We start from the raw sequence: 20,113 nt of genomic DNA, 5'->3' as shown, positions 1-20,113 counted from the left end.
AAAAATTGATTTTAAACAGCGGTTGACATGCTTCGAAGTACGGTAATGGAATATTTAGAATTTTTTGGTCACGAATTGCGCCATGCCCGTCACCCTTATTTACCCTTTCGGATAGTGTCTTGAACGCACGAACAAAACGCCGCTGTTTGGATATAACTATGGATTATTTTGAACCAAACCAACATTTGTTATTGAAGTAGAAGTCCTGGGAGTGCATTCTGACGAAGAACACCAAAGGTAATAACATTTTTCTTATAGTAAAGCTGACTTTGATGAGTGCTAAACTTGCTGGGTGTCTAAATAGCTAGCCCTGTGATGCCGGGCTATCTACTGAGAATATTGCAAAATGTGCTTTCACCGAAAAGCTATTTTAAATCGGACATATCGAGTGCATAGAGGAGTTCTGTATCTATAATTCTTAAAATAATTCTTATGCTTTTTGTGAACGTTTATCGTGAGTAATTTAGTAAATTCACCGGCAGTGTTCGGTGGGAATGCTAGTCACATGCTAGTCACATGCTAATGTAAAAAGCTGGTTTTTGATATAAATATGAACTTGATTGAACAAAACATGCATGTAATGTATAACATAATGTCCTAGGGTTGTCATCTGATGAAGATCATCAAAGGTTAGTGCTGCATTTAGCGGTGGTTTGGGTTTATGTGACATTATATGCTAGCTTGAAAAATGGGTGTCTGATTATTTCTGGCTGGGTACTCTGCTGACATAATCTAATGTTTTGCTTTCGTTGTAAAGCCTTTTTGAAATCGGACAGTGTGGTTAGATTAACGAGAGTCTTGTCTTTAAAATGGTGTAAAATAGTCATATGTTTGAAAAATTGAAGTTTTTGCATTTTTTAGATTTTTGAATAACGCACCACGGGATTACACTGGCTGTTACGTAGGTGGGACGATTTGGTGCCACCTACCCTAGAGAGGTTAAGGGCGGTCAGGTCTGGAGAGAAGCAAGGGCTATATCTGTTCCTGGTTCTAAATTTCTTGAATGGGACATGCTTATATAAGATGGAGAGGAAGGCATTTAAAAAAAAATAACCAGGCATCCTCTACTGACGGGATGAGGTCAATATCCTTCCAGGATACTAAGTGTGACGTGATAATGGTAAAACACTGAATCTGACATACAGGCAAAGGCCTTTAGCATCACTGAGATAGAGTTGTACTGTAGCATATTGTCAAAGACAGATGGAGACATGCTCACCTCTATCGTGCCGCCTTTCTGTGCCTTGACAGTTTTCAATTTTATTTATTTTCTGGTGCCCACAACAAGGCAGACCGGTCCAGTATATTACCCTCTAGCAGTCTCGAATAATGGTCACATTAGCTACATTAGCTTGTAACACTGTTCACTACATTCGACAAACTCGGACAATAACAAAGGGGCACAATTTTACATCATCCCATATTAGAGTACACTCCATTAGGCCCCATTAACTTCCATTAGCCCGCTGTGTGTGTTGTGTGTTGCACCTGGAACTGATGCCAGTCAGTGGGTATGCCCGGTCTGTGGGTGTTCTTCCACCAGTGCAGTTTGTCCTGCTCATTGATGGCCATGAGTGCTGTGGAACTCATTATACACAGCCTTCACACTGGGAGAGAGGAGTAAAGGGGGAGATAGAAAGGGGTGGGGGAATGAGAGATCAGGGCAAGTTTCCAGTAGAACATGTAATTACAACATTGAGAAAAGGGTAAATGTACAAAAATATATGGTTATTCTGTACTTTGATTGGGATTGTACTGTATTTTCAAATGATGTGTGTGTGTGTGTGTGTGTGTGTGTGTGTGTGTGTGTGTGTGTGTGTGTGTGTGTGTGTGTGTGTGTGTGTGTGTGTGTGTGTGTGTGTGTGTGTGTGTGTGTGTGTGTGTGTGTGTGTGTGTGTGTGTGTGATATAATTTTGTTTCTGGCAGTCATACAATATGACATAAAAAAAGTAATTATATATATATAACATTTTTTTATGTCATATTGTATGACTGCCAGAAACAAAATATTGCTTTGTAAATTATAGACATTTCATCATAGGACTGGATGGTTTCAAATACTAACGTTAATTAGCTAGCTAGTTAGTTATTCTACTCATCAAGGCCTTTTAAAATAGGATGGCAACTCTGCTGTTTACAGCTAGCGTTAGATAACTAGCTAGGAATCGTAGCTAGGGTAAGACCTTAAATATCTCTCTGAATGATAACATTAACTAGCTAGCTAGGTCAAAGCAATGTATAGCCAGATATGACTATTTCTGGCATAGTCATATATAGCTAGCTAATTAACTGGGTAGGTATCTAGCGCCATAACTTTTAGGACCTAGAAGTGTTCGCTAACAGGATAAACTATTATTGGTAATGTCAGCTAAAAGATATATCCCCTTCGGTCCGGGAGCTAGCTAGCTATCAATGTTCAAATGTTAGGTACTTGCTAGCTAGTTAGGTATGTTCAACGTCTAGACTCAAACAGGACGTTGCATAGAATGATCTGCAATAAAAACAAGGTCCCCTTTGGTCTGTTTTGACATTAGCTAACTAACAGTGTCACTGCCCAGTGACAGTTTCAACAAACAAAGCAACAACTTTTAAATAATTCATACCTTAACATAATGGCTTGTTAGCTATTTCAGTTTAGACATTCAACACTGGTACAATAATCCAATCTCTTACGATGTCGCTACACAAAAGTTTTCCCGGTCGTTGTCTTCTATGGTATTATGGCGGTCCTCAAACAAACGTTATAGGTGCTTGCCGCTACCTACTGTACTGGAGTGTGTAGTCAATCACAGTGTACAGATGAATCAATAAAGAAACAAACATTATGGAAAAACTAAACCCTCCGACCTAATCCTGTTCTACTAAGAAAATAAAAGAGCCCTACTTACGTATAATAAATCCTCCCCCATCCCCCAAATCCCTTCCACCCTCCCATCCATGTCCAAACTCAATAACCCTACACAACCGTATTTCCTTCTCTTCCACATATCGGTACTTTCAACACATGCTTTACTGTTTCATCAACCATATACTCCGCACACAAACCATTCACATGCTTGCCAACCAAATGTAATGACCAGTTCGATGTACAATGCCCTGGGCGCAACCGAACGACTAGAACATTGAAATGCCGGCCCTTGGGCTTGCTGTCCCACCTCTTCTGCCACACGTTTATCATAACGTCTCTAATCTTACATTTGCCCTCACCTACTGTACTTCTCCTGGTCGTACTGTAGGAACTAACTTAACTGTGTATCAGGGTTCCCCAACCGGCGGCCTGTGGGTCGAATTTGACCTTTGGGTGGTTTTATTCCGTTTTCTGAGCACAAAAATGTGTATTTGAAGATTCATTGTTGGACATAAAAGATTGTAAAGTCATATGTGATAATTTTCCATCATGGAAGCTGATTGGACAAGCAGTGTCCCAAGCCGTATTGTATTGGCCATCACAGGTACATTTACATTTACGTCATTTAGCAGACGCTCTTATCCAGAGCGACTTACAAATTGGTGCATTCACCTTATGATATCCAGTGGAACAACCACTTTACAATAGTACATCTATAGGTGTTTTTTTGGGGGGGGTGGGTTAGAAGGATTACTTTATCCTATCCCAGGTATTCCTTAAAGAGGTGGGGTTTCAGGTGTCTCCGGAAGGTGGTGATTGACTCCGCTGTCCTGGCGTCGTGAGGGAGCTTGTTCCACCATTGGGGTGCCAGAGCAGCGAACAGTTTTTTGACTGGGCTGAGCGGGAACTGTGCTTCCGCAGAGGTAGGGAGGCGAGCAGGCCAGAGGTGGATGAACGCAGTGCCCTTCTTTGGATGTAGGGACTGATCAGAGCCTGAAGGTACGGAGGTGCCATTCCCCTCACAGCTCTGTAGGCAAGCACCATGGTCTTGTAGCAGATGCGAGCTTCAACTGGAAGCCAGTGGAGTGTGCGGAGGAGGGGGGTGACGTGAGAGAACTTGGGAAGGTTGAACACCAGACGGGCTGCGACGTTCTGGATGAATTGCAGGGGTTTAATGGCACAGGCAGGGAGCCCCGCCAACAGCGAGTTGCAGTAATCCAGACGGGAGATGACAAGTGCCTGGATTAGAACCTGCGCCGCTTCCTGTGTAAGGCAGGGTCGTACTCTGCGAATGTTGTAGAGCATGAACCTACAGGATCGGGTCACCGCCTTGATGTTAGCGGAGAACGACAGGGTGTTGTCCAGGGTCACGCCAAGGCTCTTAGCACTCTGGGAGGAGGACACAAAGGAGTTGTCAACCGTGATGGCGAGATCATGGAACGGGCAGTCCTTCCCCGGGAGGAAGAGCAGCTCCGTCTTGCCGAGGTTCAGCTTGAGGGGGTGATCCGTCATCCACACTGATATGTCTGCCAGACATGCAGAGATGCGATTCGCCACCTGGTTATCAGAAGGGGGAAAGGAGAAGATTAATTGTGTGTCGTCTGCGTAGCAATGATAGGAGAGACCATGTGAGGATATGACAGAGCCAAGTGACTTGGTGTATAGCGAGAATAGGAGAGGGCCTAGAACTGAGCCCTGGGGGACACCAGTGGTGAGAGCACATGGTGCGGAGACGGATTCTCGCCACGCCACCTGGTAGGAGCGACCTGTCAGGTAGGACGCAAGCCAAGAGTGAGCCGCGCCAGAGATGCCCAACTCGGAGAGGGTGGAGAGGAGGATCTGATGGTTCACAGTATCAAAGGCAGCAGATAGGTCTAGAAGGATCAGAGGAGAGAGAGTTAGCTTTAGCAGTGCGGAGAGCCTCCGTGACACAGAGAAGAGCAGTCTCAGTTGAATGACCAGTCTTGAAACCTGACTGATTTGGATCAAGAAGGTCATTCTGAGAGATATAGCAAGAGAGCTGGCCAAGGACGGCACGCTCAAGAGTTTTGGAGAGAAAAGAAAGAAGGGATACTGGTCTGTAGTTGTTGACATCGGAGGGATCGAGTGTAGGTTTTTTGAGAAGGGGTGCAACTCTCGCTCTCTTGAAGACGGAAGGGACGTAGCCAGCGGTCAAGGATGAGTTGATGAGTGAGGTGAGGTAGGGGAGAAGGTCTCCGGAAATGGTCTGGAGAAGAGAGGAGGGGATAGGGTCAAGTGGGCAGGTTGTTGGGCGGCCGGCCGTCACAAGTCGCAAGATTTAATCTGGAGAGAGAGGGGAGAAAGAGGTCAAAGCATAGGGTAGGGCAATGTGAGCAGGACCAGCGGTGTCGTTTGACTTATCAAACGAGGATCGGATGTCGTCAACCTTCTTTTCAAAATGGTTGACGAAGTCATCCACAGAGAGGGGGGGGGGATTCAGGAGGGAGGAGAAGGTGGCAAAGAGCTTCCTAGGGTTAGAGGCAGAGGCTTGGAATTTAGAGTGGTAGAAAGTGGCTTTTGCAGCAGAAACAAGGAAGAAAATGTAGAGAGGAGGGAGTGAATAGATGCCAGGTCCGCAGGAGGCTAGTTTTCCTCCATTTCCGCTCGGCTGCCCGGAGCCCTGTTCTGTGAGCTCGCAATGAGTCGTCAAGCCACGGAGCAGGAGGGGAGGACCGAGCCGGCCGGGAGGATAGGGGACATAGAGAGTCAAAGGATGCAGAAAGGGAGGAGAGGAGGGTTGAGGAAGCAGAATCAGGAGATTGGTTGGAGAAGGATTGAGCAGAGGGAAGAGGGCAGAGGGAAGAGATGATAGGATGGAAGAGGAGAGAGTAGCAGGAGAGAGAGAGCGAAGGTTGCGACGGCGCAATACCATCTGAGTAGGCGCAGAGTGAGTAGTGTTGGAGGAGAGCGAGAGGGAAAAGGATAGAAGGTAGTGGTCGGAGACTTGGAGGGGAGTTGCAGTGAGATTAGTAGAAGAACAGCATCTAGTAAAGATGAGGTCATCTTTGTGAGTAGGGGGGGATGGTGAGAGGGTGAGGTCAAAAGAGGAGAGGAGTGGAAAGAAGGAGGCAGAGAGAAATGAGTCAAAGGTAGACGTAGGGAGGTTAAAGTCACCCAGAACTGTGAGGGGTGAGCCATCCTCAGGAAAGGAACTTATCAAGGCGTCAAGCTCATTGATGAACTCTCCAAGGGTACACTTGCAAATAATCTCTTATCTCAACTCGAACATTATTTCCCCTTGCTTCTAGCCAAGCATTTGGTTTGGTACAGCTGGGGTTAATATATGCCTTCCCAGCCCTCTGCAAAACTCTTCAGACTGATGCGAAATCTTCATACGGCTGTATTTCTGCCTGCTTGAACTGTGAATGTGTCTCTGTGCATGCAGGAACACACAGACACACACACACACCACTAATGACCGTACATTCTCATTCCCTAGCTGTAAATCCTCTCAGGTGCAGACTAACACATCTGGCCCAGTCTTTACACACCATGACAAGCTTAGCTGGATGAGGAGGCCTTAGGGGGGAAAAACCTGTCTTGATTGGTATTGGTATTGAGGTGCCAGTCCCATGTATTAGAGGCAACAGGGTGATTATAGGACCAACCCATGATAAATAAACACTAGAATAACATGTCATAAATAATGGCTGACAGGGAAGGGTGCTGTTGCAAATGGGGAATTAATGACAAGCTGCATGTGGAGATTTGCGCTCATATTTGCAGTGATTCTCCTGTTAGTAAGTGGATTCTAGGGCCTGGAATTTAAGCAAACTACAATGTTCTACACAGAGAAATGAGGAAATACTGGTTAAAATATTTGAAGAAAAAGTATTATTTGAAGGTGTTTTACAGGTTGGAACAAATCAGAACTCTAAGATGTAGGCCTACATATTTTTCTGGTTTGCAAGCACGTTTAGTACTAGATGTTCATGGCTTTGATACTCTGTGGGAATACTTTTTTTACAGAGCCTTGCATCTTTAGGCAATTTATTATTTTGATATGAACATTTCTATATTGCAGAAAACAGCTTGTAAGCACAGATGTGTGTGCTCTATTGTTTTGTTAACAAGCTTTGTTGAGGCCAGGTTATTTGTCATAATGTCCTGAACAACCTGTTCCCCTGGTAGGCTTTGTTTTCTGACCAATTTGTTGTTGAGAATGATTGTTTCAATTTGTTTAACTATGTTAGCATAGTGTTTTGAGAACAATATTGCAAGGTTTTCAAAGACAAATTAAACAAAGAATGTGAAGGAACTGATGGAACTGCTTTTATATTGCGAGGTAATTTGTGTCTCCTATGTTTTCCACTCTCCTCCTGGGTTGAGTGGGTTATTTCTGTCTTGCGTGGGCCCAGCAGCAGCATCAGACAGTGTCATCATCCATCAGGGGGGGCTCTGCTAGCTGCTTATGATTCCCTCCATATGCATTATGAAAATATAATTGCGTCTCGCATTCAGACGTCAGGGTTTTCACCCACGCCTTACTCTCCTAACGGTGGCCGCCACTCTCTACCTCATCTCTCTTTCTCTACCTCTTCTTTCTCTCGCCCCTCTTATGACTCTGACATCGCTTCCCCATGACCCACTCCAGCTGTGGGGAGGACAGCTGTGACGTTTCTCTCCACCTGCACACTGCCCCCACATGCTACGTGTTGCCGTGGAAACGTACAGCCACCTCTGAAAGTGGCTCTTGTCCATGGTCGTGTGTTGTTGGATCTGTGAAATGAAGCAGATGGGAGTCCATCACTTTTGCATGATCATGGCGTGTGAATATCTTAATTTCTTCTTGTTTATATGAGCTCCAAAAGAGTACTTGTTTATCTCATTCCCATTGCAGCTCCACACACACATGCTACTATACATTCGTGATAATAAAAACATGGTGTACTGTAAGCACAGTGGCAAACTTCAAATAATATATAATATAATGCCATTTAGCACACACTATTATCAAATAGACTTAGTCATATAAATGTATAAATGTTTTGCATATGGGTGGTCCCGGGAATCGAACCTACTATCCTGGCATTGTAAGAACCTTGCTCTACCAACTAAGATCTGATAAGGTTGTGGTGAAAGGTGCTGTGCATACACTACATCTGTGTTTCCCAACTCCAGTCCTTGAGTACCCCCAACAGCACATTTTTGTTGTTGCCCCAGACAAACTGACCTGACTCAACTCATTGAGGGCTTGATGATTAGTTGACAAGTTGAATCAGGTGTGCTTTCCCAGGGCTACAACAAAACTGTACTGTTGGGGGTACTCAAGGACTGGAGTTGGGAAACATTGAACCACAGTGGATTTAGCTGGGGCCACATGCAGACATCCCAGGCTGCATTGCATACTCTTAGGCCCTCAGATGTTGTCCATTCCAGATAGATGGGCCACGAATGTATTCATACGATGGCAGGATCTGAACCCTGTCCTGGATGAAAGGGTTTATGAATAGACATGAAGGGTATCTGTCTGTATGATCTCCTATTAGAGGTGACCAGGATGTTACCTGTTACGGATACAGGTATCCTGTGTGTGTGTGTATCCTGTATGTGTGTTTCTTGTCTCTCCTTCTCCCCTCACAGGTGACAATCATCACTCCCCAATCAGTCATCAATCAGTCCCCAATCAGAAGACACCTGTTCCTTTTCCCTCAACCTATCACAGTCCCTTTCCCTTGGTTAAAAACCCCAGTCAGTTGCAATCTCTTTCTAGGTCATTCTCACTCTGTGATCAATCTTTGTGCTCATTCTCTCAATCGCTCTTGTGTCCAATCTCTATCTCCCTGTGTCTCTCTCTATCTCTGTATTGATCTCTTTTGTTTTTGCAACTACATGTCACATTTGTCCGGTAATCCTGTGAGTTTTGTTGTTTGACTGTTTGTTTGGTGGGAAAAGGGGGTACCAAGACAAGTCGCCCATGGGCATACATTACCCGTAGGAATACTTTGTCTAAGTACCCTAGTTAGAACTGGGCGGACCACCCACTGTATTTTTGGTTAGTTAGCTAGCTGTTATTGAGGTAGGCTAGTCTAGCTTAGGGGTGTTTTTGGATTATTGTTTCTTTGCTTGGGTCCCGCTCAGCCCCTTTTCTCACACCCCCCCCCCTTACCGTGTGTTTAAACAATAAACCTTTAGTGTTTGACGGTAGATTTCAGTTGTCTATGGTTTTTGTTCTCACTGTTACTTTTCACTATTATAATTTGCATGATTTATGTTACGGGTCTCAGTTCCATCTCCCCTAGACTGCAGGGCCAAAGGGATTCGTAACATTACCAGACAGCTGTGCAGCCGGTCTGTCACACAGGTCACGTTAAGTAGGTAATGGTCATATGAGGACGCTTGCAAGCAAACTTGTGTAATTATAGTACTCTACCACAATGTCACTGTACTTGTTGCTAGTGATGTATATGGGTCACACTTTTTAAAGAAGATGCTGTATATCTGCAAACTTTACATTGATCCACTTGAAACCAAACATGTTTGAGTGTAACCTTGGTTGATACATAACAATAAACGAGTGCTTGACTTGGACTAAAATAGGTGCCGGTATTCATGTTGGGTGCCGGTACTGTTTGAATTTAGGTGCAGGAGCTCCACAATAACTTTGATATAATATTCTATGTAGATTGAAACTGAGACCCTGCCAGTAAGGGTGGTCCAACTAGAGAGGGATGGGAACGTATAGGGGCATCCCATTGTCAAGGCTCTATTGTATCAGAGCCGCTCAGTTTTGCACTCAATTATGTACATTATTGTCGTAGCAATAGGGTTGATGAGAATGTGTTTCAAACTTTCTTTAAAAAAAATGGCGGGTCTCGTTGAGTGAAGTACAGCTGTTGCAGTTCTTTTTCACCTTAGGGAGTGAGGTCAGGTATCTATTCCATTTCAGGAAGACTTAGGGTACGGGAATAAAAATAGGGAACAAATGGGGTAATGTGTGGGTTGTGTATGCTTACTGCTTGCAAACTGACGGTGTTTCATTTGGCACATAAGAGATAGCAGTGTAAGAGGAGTTTTATGGCAGACATTGTTATGTTTAAACAGGTTTCTAATTAAAACATCTTATTGGTGGTACTGTTGCTCTCAATGTAAAAGTTAGGACCACCATAAAATTATAGATGTTTTTTTTGTTAATTGATTGAAATATAGTCTATATTGGGCCTATATGGATTTATAGCTTATTTTGTGCCCTATAAACTCATATTTTCACCCTGTAAAGCCCTTTGTTTATTATAAAAGGCTAAAATGTTGATACAAAAAACCTGTCATTGAAATTAGTCGTTTGTGGAATATTACGTTTCTACATTGTGTAAAAGCACAACCTATTTAGATGCTCCTTAAGAGAGTTCAGTTCATTGCTATGATATAATCATTGATTTCCTGAAGAAGCTATCCCCACACTGTTCATACTGTACTGTCTTTGCTATCCCTTTTCCGTTCTTTCTTTTCCCCTAAACATTTGGTTATACTGGTACTTGAGTAACCAGGTTGTTAGTTCGCGAATAATGTTACATGACTGAACAAGCTGTAAACAAATGCCTGTGAGTGGTTTTGGAACAGCCCGTGAAATGGTTTATGAATGTAAGAAAAAAAAAAAACATTGCAACAGTTTGTGCTACAAACAATCCGTTTACGCTGTATTTATGGTGGAACCATGACAGTAATGAATCTGTACTCGCTTTTATATTTTTATCTCTATAGGTCACTCAAAAACAATGGTACAATGAAGCCTAATCATTACAAAAATGATTACCTGGTTGATTATTTTTGTAGATGCACGGTGTTCCCAAAATAAAATGTCGGGTCGCACAGTATAGTATTAAGGAGCATATGCAACCAAAATGGTTGCACTTTAGAGCCCTGTGTGTAAACAAAAATGTTTTTGTGCCGTTCAAATATAGCCTACTAGGTCTGTGGATTTGGAAATGTCATAGCTATTCTCCTCTGATGCCAATAGGAGGGCTGATGCCAAATAGGGTTGCCTGTGCTGCTGTTCGGAATGGATGGATATGGCACAGGACAGACACTGCCATGGCCAGTGAGATTGTAAATGTGGTGGTGGTGGCGGGGGGGGGGCACTTCTTGGTGAGACTACAATACCTCAAGGGCTCCTGATTCACTTATAGACGCACACAAATGCAACCATACATACTGTAGACTGGGGTCCGGGGACACAACTGATTGGCTAAAACTGACAACTCAACTGATTGGCTCAAACGCATAAAGAAGGAAATAAATTAAAGAAACTTTTAACAAGGCACATCTGTTAATTGAAATGCATTCCAGGTGACTACCTCGTGAAGCTGGTTGAGAGAATGCCAAGAGAGCAAAGTTGTCATCAAGGCAATGGGTGGCTACTTTGAAGAATCTCAAATATAAAATATATTTTGATTTGTTTAACACATTTTTGGTAACTACATGATTCCATATGTGTTAGTTCATAGTTTTGATGTGTTCACTGTTATTCAAAAATGTAGAAAATAGTCAAAAAAAATAAAATCTGGAATGAGCAGGTGTCCACATTTTTGACAGGTACTGTATATATAAACAAACAACTTTAGAGGGGGCCATACAATGCAATGTGATATTCATCTACAATATAGCCAACACACTATCAGAGATTATCATGAAATAGACACACTACTTATTCCAATTTGTGTCTACCACACAATTTCTTAACACATTTGTGTCCAGTACACGATTTTGTTGTTGTGGCTAACGTTAGCTAGGCTAGGGGTTAAGGTTAGGTGTTAAAGTTCGGTATGAGAGTCAGGGGTCAAAGTCTGATTTATGGAGATATACAGTTGATCTCGGTTGTTTCCATACACCTTAGCCAAATACATTTAATCTCAGTCCTTCACAATTCCTGACATTTAATCCTAGTAAAAATTCTCTGTCTTAGGTCAGTTAGGATCACCACTATACTGTAACAATGTGAAATGTCAGAATAATAGTAGAGAGAATGATTTATTTCAGCTTTTATTTCTTTCATCACATTCCCAGTGGGTCAAGTTTACATACACTCAATTAGTATTTGGTAGCATTGCCTTTAAATTGTTTAACTTGGGTCAAACATTTTGGGTAGCCAGAGCTGGTGTAACAGAGTCAGGTTTGTAGGCCTCCTTGCTCGCACACGCTTTTTCAGTTCTGCCCACAAATGTTCTATAGGATTGAGGTCAGGGCTTTGTGATGGCCACTACAATACCTTGACATTGTTGTCCTTAAGCCATTTTGTGTACAACTTTGGAAGTATGCTTGGGGTCATTGTTCATTTGGAAGACTCATTTGCGACCAAGCTTTAACTTCCTGACTGATGTCTTGAGATGTTGCTTCAATATATCCACATCATTTTCTTTCCTCATGAGCATCTCTTTTGTGAAGTGCACCATTCCCTCCTGCAGCAAAGCACCCCCACAACATGATGCTGCCACCCCCGTGCTTCACGGTTGGGATGGTGTTCTTCGGCTTGCAAGCATCCCCCTTTTTTTAAATAAATATTTTATAAATATGAAAATAAGTCTACACCTATTTTTACTTTGTCATTGTGGGGTATTGTGTATAGATTGAGGATTGGTATTTATTAAATAAAACATTTAAAAAGCCTGTAAAGTGACAAAATGTGGAAAAATGAAGGGGTCTGAATACTTTCCGAATGCACTGTACATGAGTTCAGAGCAGTTTGTATGTGACACAATGCTTCTCTGTGCCCTCAGGCTCGTCTTTGCATGCAGACCCTCAGGGGCCGTCAATTCCCAGCTCCCCATCCTGCACCCCTAACACCCCAACACTGAGCTGCAACGACAGCTCTGAGCCCAACCTCAACTCCAACCTGAACATCAACCTCAACACCAGCCTCAATGCCAGCTTCCCACCAGCCTTCAGCAGCTCCACAGGTGAACCCTCTTTCCATTACTACCTTGTCACTCACCAGGTTAGATGTTATCCCGGTGTTTTATTTCACTCTATTTTTCTATTTTCTCTTCTCCCTCCTCTCTATCTCTTGCTGTCTATCGTTTTCCACCTTTGTTTATAGCAGGAATGTGACCAAGAAGGGCAATATTAGCTGCATTTAACGTATTTGTTGAGAGTTTCTTTTGACCGCAATAGGCTGGAAATGTGATATGTATATTGCACAAAAGGTCACACAGCAACCTGATACCTGTTGTTATTATAGTTAAGTCCCTCTCAAAAGGAAGAACACGAGTTATATTGACTCAATATCCTGCAAAGTGTAAACATAGAAGATATCTTTTCAGAGAAGATGCAGTATAATTAGTCCGAAATTGAAAAACGCCTACTAGAAGAAGTACAGTTTCCAAGCTTTACGGTATGACAATTATCCACCTAACACTAAAACCTATTCCATTGTCTCCCAGGTACGACTCCCAGCTCGCCATTCTCCAGCCACCCAGAATCCCCCACTTTCCAAGTGTGCTCGGGCTCTTGGAGTGACGAGTGCACCATCTGTTATGAGAACGTGGTGGACACGGTGCTGTACGCCTGTGGTCACATGTGTCTCTGCTACGCCTGTGCCCTCAAACTGAAGAAGATGGCCAACGCCTGCTGCCCGATCTGCAGGAGGACTATCAAAGACATTATAAAGACCTACCGGAGCACGTAGGATCGGCCTGGCTGTGTAACACTGTGGCTCATTCACAGAGATCATCAAAGAAAACATTGAGGCCTATCAGTGCATGTAGGCCTGACCTGTCTGTGTCACCTATGGCTCAGCTACAGGAGGTTGTTCATCAGAGACATAAAGACATAATTCAGTCTTATTGGAGCATGTCGATTTGGCCTGTCTCAGTATGGCTCAGCAAAATTGAGATTCAGCATCATCAAAGATATCAGAAAAACATGTTGGGGCATAAAGGGCTGGCATTTTACCATGACCTGTCTACTGTACAGTGGAGGCTGCTGAGAGGCGGACGGCTTATACTAATGGCTGGAATGGAGTAAATGGAATGGCATCAATTGGGGAGCATGGGCTTGTGGTAATGTTATGGAAACCATTTGTTTGATGTATTTGATACCATTCCACCTATTCTGCTCCAACCATTACCACCATCCTGTCCTCCCTAATTAAGTTGCCATCAACCTCCTGTTCTGCTGTACCAGGTATGTGATAGACCATTAAAGATATTATAACGATACACAGGAAGAGGCAATGCTGGCCTCTACTGTGTCACTATATCCCAGATACTGGATTGGACTCCACCACCATGGAGGTGGACTTAACCAGGAGGGATCTGGCTCACTCACTGCAAAACAATCATCTTCCACCCCACTGGTGATAGCATTGCTGCTAGGTCATTTCACTCTCCCGAGCCTTGAAGGCAGCAGGGGGAACTATCAACCTATGTTTTTATCAATACCCTAGACCTATCATTCAGAATGTTGCAGTTAGAAATGTATTGTACAGCACAGACAATATCATGGAGAATTGTGTCTGTACAATACATTTCCATCTGTGACGCTCTCAATGTTCTGACTGGTTGAATAATACCCTTTGGACAAGTGACTAATGAATGAAGAGGACAGCTTTTTATAGTTTGGAGAAGAAAGTGGTATTGCCATGAAAAAGGGATGTTGTAATCAGAGGAAGTATTTTACCTGTGAATAGCAAGGGGTATAGTAAATAGCTGTGTGCCTATGTTGCACGAATAACCTCTTACATGCATTCTCTACCCAGTCTCAAAGACACTACACTCCAAAAGGGTTCTTCGGCTGTCCCCATAAGAGAATCCTTTTTGGTTCCAGGTATAACCACTTTGGGTTCCATGTAGAACCCTATGTGGAACCAAAACGGGTTATTGAAAAGGTTATCCTATGGGAACAACCGAATAACCCTTTCAGGTACTAGATAGCACCTTTTTTCTAAGAGTGTATGGAAGATCACATTCAGGAGAAATGTGAGAATGCAGTCAGCCAATCAAAAGGTTATAGAAGGTGGATGTGGATAGAGGATGTTCTTTGTAGTCTATAGTGAGGGAGACGTGACCTTAGACTTTGACATAGTGTAGTAGGGGCGCCTTGGTCCTGTGTGTGTGTGTGTGTGTGTCTGCACAACATTTAGTGCACAGATAACCTTAGCTCAAAAACAACAGATACAGTGAGCTCCAAAGGTATTGGGACAGTGATGCATGTTTTGGCTCTGTACTGCAGGATTTTAAATGATACAATGACTGAGGTTTCTGGTGTAGACTTGTCAGCTTTAATTTGAGGGTATTTTCATCCATATCGGGTGAACTGTTTAAAAATTACAGCACTTTTTGCACATAATCCCCCCATTTTAGGGGACCAATAAGTATTGGGACAAATTCACTTATGTGTATTGAAGTAGCAAAAAGTTAAGTATTCGGTCCCATATTCATAGCAAGCAATGACTACATCAAGCTTGTGACTCTACACATTTGTTGGATGCATTTTCTGTTTGTTTAGGTTGTTTCAGATTGTTGTGTGCCCAATATAAATGAATGGTAAATAATGTATTGTTTCATTTTGGAGTCACTTTTGTTGTAAAAAATAATATAATGTTTCTAAACACTTAAAGGTAACCTTGTCCCCAGGATAATTGCTAGAGAGCCAGCTGTTGGAGGACGTTATGGTAAAGGAAACAGGATGTCTTGGTCACATTTTGTCTCTTTAGTTAGAAAGTCTCTGTATGATATTTTGCCTTCATACTGTGTTTTTACTGTTTACACAGGAAACTGTATTCACATGTGTGGAGGTCAAGGATCAAGCTACAGTAGCTGGTTATTGTTGCACAGTATGTGAGCTTTAGACTTGCATTGCAATCATTTAAAACAAACTATTTATCTAATCATTAAGTTTTCATACTAATACAGTGTTTTTAATCTATAATGTTTCAAAGACAACAATCGTCAGGTACAAGCTACTTTTCAGGTTCAGAAAACAAGGTTGAATTATATCTACATTTTCTTAAATGTGTTTTTTCATGGTGTCAAAATGTGCCATCTCATCCCTCTGTTACGGAAACTGATCAAGGGAACTGTTAGTTTGAATATTATAGAAGAGTATTCGTGTGTGCCTTTTGGAGAAGAGAACTGATCAGTTACAACACTGAAATGTTCAGGCAAATGAATATTCAGGTGCATATTTATCCCAGTTCACTCCTACATGGGAATGAAGACTTGCGTCCAATCACACATCCCATCTATTGATGTAAAAATAGTGTGTTTTAAAAGCCAACATTTGAGTGTGTATAATATGTACTGTATGAAGTTATTCAGCGCTATTAATAGAAACTGTTTAACACAAGCCTCTGTCATTGTATTGTATAATACTGGATTAATCTTGCGCTTGAGAAGTGGTTTGCTTTGACTTTTCGAAAGGTTCAGTTTTTCTGACCAAATTAGGACATACAGAGATCAACCATGATACATTTTAACAGAGAAAATTATAATAATGATAATGATTTTGTGTTGTGCTGTATGATAATTATTTATTTTTCAATCATATCATGAATTATCACTGTTTGTTCTTTTGACATCCTGTACAACACAATACAAAGTGTACAGGTCTTTTTCTATTGTTTAATTTCCACTGACCTACTAGTATGGGTTGAAATAGGATTTTCCATAGCCAAACGTGACTTTTTAAGTCTCACCCAAAGACACTATTAAATATCAATTTTTCATCCTCTCCAACTCTCCAACTAGAAATGTCCAATCTTACATTGCAACATTGTGTTGTACTGAAACATGGACATAAAACACATCGTTTCATCCCATTATTTTATATTCACTATCTATAATCATAAAATGTGACCAAATATTTAAAGGTACAGACACATGAGACAGGGTAGAAGTATTGCTTTTAGAAGCAAAAATCAGGTCATTGGTCGAACTACTTTTGATTGGTTATAATTTTGTCGAAACGTCCCTCTGTGTAAAATAATGAATAATAAAATAATACTTTTCTGATTTGCAACATTATGGTCATTGTGTGAGTCAGATGGATGTGACTTTAACACCTCAAACTAAGTTAAAGTTGTTCCAGGCAAACTCTAATTTGCCTACACATTACACATACAGTACTCATGAAATAATATGCATCATAAGCCGCTATAGCTATATCAGCAATGTCAGTTTATGTCAACTTACTTGTCATGGTTATTACACTTGCAGGGATGCTGAGATTTGCTAGTCCATTAGTAGACAAGTTACATATGATTGTACCAAAGCTGAGTTTTCATAACTGCTGGTTACATCTCTAATGTAATGTGTTGAGTGCACTCTACAATGTAGAGTTTTGTTAATAGTGATCAATATATACACCTTCCTTGCATTTAAACATTAAAATAGATCCGCAACCTTAGGGCAATGCTCCAAAAATATAAATAACATCCATACACAATCATGCTGCACAGTAGTATTCTGGTCTTCAGTCTGTGCATGTGAAAAAACAAAGCAGAGGGCTACAGTAAACAGTCATAACTCACACAGAGACTGTTTAGAGCGGAGGCATGTAGACCTGGCCAGAGTGAACATCATCTGTTATTTACTACCATGCCTTAGCTAGGCTGGCTGCACTAGTGTTTTATACTGCAGTCTAATATACATAAATAGAGCCCGTGATGGCTGGACATTAAACAAGCAGCGGCAACCATTTTTCATGGCCCAAGTTTCTCAAAAGTGAGGGGAGACACAGCCACTGTGTGTAAAATTGACATGGACACAGTATATCTCTCTTTTCTACACACAGACTTTCCATTTAGACCTCTGAGTGAACCTGGGCCTCATTCAAACATGCCGGAAAGTTAAGGGTTTTGGCGGCAGACATTTGAGTAATATTCCAATTGTTTTTTTCCACCCTTTGGGTGCGGTTGTTGGTGAATGAAAGTAAAGTGAATTGATATTGTCTCACTATCAAACACTTATCAAAGCTGTGCGCTGTTGGTTCAGTGTAATTGCTGGACATTTGAGCTCCAAAACTCTAGTGGTAGTCTCCAAAGGTGTATTTCATTAGTATGTCCTTGTCCGGTATGTAAAGCTGTTGTCAATTCTAGGTTCATAGCTCTCTTAAAATAATTATGTTGATATTAAAATTCTGCATCGAACAAGTAAGCCATAATCTAATGGTAGAGTGTTGAAGCAAGGACTTGAGAGTTACATTTGACTGAGCTGTTCTGGAGTGCTTATGCTGCCCCCTTTTGAGCATATAGGATTGTAACAATGAATCAATCAAATGTATTTATGAAGCCCTTCTTACATCAGCTGATGTCACAAAGTGTTGTACATAAACCCAGCCTAAAACCCCAAACAGCAAGCAATGCAGGTATAGAAGCACGGTGGCTAGGAATGAATATGGTCCAGTATGCAGCTTGAAGGCTTAGAGGCCATGATTATTTTCATCAATGTGTCAAGAGATATAGTACTAAAAAAACTTGAGTGTCTCCCTTGATCCTAGGTCCTGGCAGAGTTGTGCAGACTCAGGACAACGGAGCTTTGGAGGAATACGCAGATTTAAAGATGAGTCCGCAATTTGCTTTCTAATGATCATGATCTTTTCCTCAAAGAAGTTCATACATTTATTACTGCTGAAGTGAAAGCCATCCTCTCTTGGGGAATGCTGCTTTTTAGTTAGCTTTGCGACAGTATCAAAAATACATTTTGGATTGTTCTTATTTTCCTCAATTAGGTTGGAAAAATAGGATGATCGAGCAGCAGTGAGGGCTCTTCGATACCTCACGGTACTGTCTTTCCAAGCTAGTCGGAAGACTTCCAGTTTGGTGTGGCGCCATTTCCGTTCCAATTTTCTGGAAGCTTGCTTCAGAGCTCGGGTATTTTCTGTATATCAGGGAGCTAGTTTCTTATGACAAATGTTTTTAGGGGTGCAACTGCATCTAGGGTATTGCACAAGGTTAAATTGAGTTCCTCAGTTAGGTGGTTAACTGATTTTTGTCCTCTGACGTCCTTGGGTAGGCAGAGGGAGTCTGGAAGGGCATCAAGGAATCTTTGGGTTGTCTGAGAATTTATAGCACGACTTTTGATGCTCCTTGGTTTGGGGTCTGAGCAGATTATTTGTTGGGATTGCAAACGTAATAAAATGGTGGTCCGATAGTCCAGGATTATGAGGAAAAACATTAAGATCCACAACATTTATTCCATGGGACAAAACTAGGTCCAGAGTACGACTGTGGCAGTGAGTAGGTCCGGAGACATGTTGGACAAAACCCACTGAGTCGATGATGGCTCCGAAAGCCTTTTGGAGTGGGTGTGTGGACTTTTCCATATAAATATTAAAGTCACCAAAAATTTGAATATTATCTGCTATGACTACAAGGTCCGATTGGAATTCAGGGAACTCAATGAGGAATGCTGTATATGGCCCAGGAGGCCTGTAAACAGTAGCTATAAAAAGTGATTGAGTAGGCTGCATAGATCTCATGACTAGAAGCTCAAAAGACGAAAACGTTGTTTTTGTTTTTGTAAATTGAAATTTGCTATTGTAAATGTTAGCAACACCTCCGCCTTTGCAGGATGCGCCGGGGATATGGTCACTAGTGTAACCAGGAGGTGAGGCCACATTTAACACAGTAAATTCATCAGGCTTAAGCCATGTTTCAGTCAGGCCAATCACATCAAGATTATGATCAGTGATTAGTTCATTGACTATAACTGCCTTGGAAGTGAGGGATCTAACATTAAGTAGCCCTATTTTGAGATGTGAGGTATCACGATCTCTTTCAATAATGGCAGGAATGGAGGAGGTCTTTATTCTAGTGAGATTGCTAAGGCGAACACCGCCATGTTAAGTTTTGCCCAACCTAGGTTGAGGCACAGACACGGTCTCAATGGGGATAGCTGAGCTGACTACACTGACTGTGCTAGTGGCAAACTCCACTAAGCTGGCAGGCTGGCTAATAGCCTGCTGCCCGGCCTGCACCCTATTTCATTGTGGAGCTAAAGGAGTTAGAGCCCTGTCTATGTTCGTAGATAAGATGAGAGCACCCCTCCAGCTAGGATGGAGTCCGTCACTCCTCAACAGGCCAGGCTTGGTCCTGTTTGTGGGTGAGTCCAAGAAAGAGGGCCAATTATCTACAAATTCTATCTTTTGGGAGGGGCAGAAAACAGTTTTCAACCAGCGATTGAGTTGTGAGACTCTGCTGTAGAGCTCATCACTCCCCCTAACTGGACAGGTGTGTGCTTTTCCAAATCATGTCCAATCAATTGAATTTACCACAGGTGGACTCCAATCAAGTTGAAGAAACATCTCAAG

At 42.1% G+C, this 20,113-nt stretch overlaps 1 protein-coding gene across 2 annotated transcripts in view; it reads left to right on the top strand.

Moving 5' to 3' along the window:
• The window catches only part of LOC106607228 (E3 ubiquitin-protein ligase NEURL1), an 87,236-nt gene extending 70,414 nt beyond the window's left edge, over positions 1 to 16,822 (top strand). For both annotated transcript variants that reach the window (XM_014203982.2, XM_014204016.2), the window contains 2 exons: positions 12,583 to 12,762; positions 13,246 to 16,822. In XM_014203982.2, the coding sequence (XP_014059457.1) occupies positions 12,583 to 12,762; positions 13,246 to 13,490 (425 nt within the window). In that variant the 3' untranslated portion in view covers positions 13,491 to 16,822. The remainder of the gene's footprint in view (positions 1 to 12,582; positions 12,763 to 13,245) is intronic.
• Positions 16,823 to 20,113: the final 3,291 nt, after the last annotated feature.

This window comes from Salmo salar, chromosome ssa01, assembly GCF_905237065.1.
Source record: "Salmo salar chromosome ssa01, Ssal_v3.1, whole genome shotgun sequence".
Taxonomy (NCBI): Eukaryota; Metazoa; Chordata; class Actinopteri; order Salmoniformes; family Salmonidae; genus Salmo; species Salmo salar.
The sequence above is the reverse complement of the archived record's forward strand: the minus strand, read 5'-3'. Positions and strand labels throughout refer to the sequence as shown.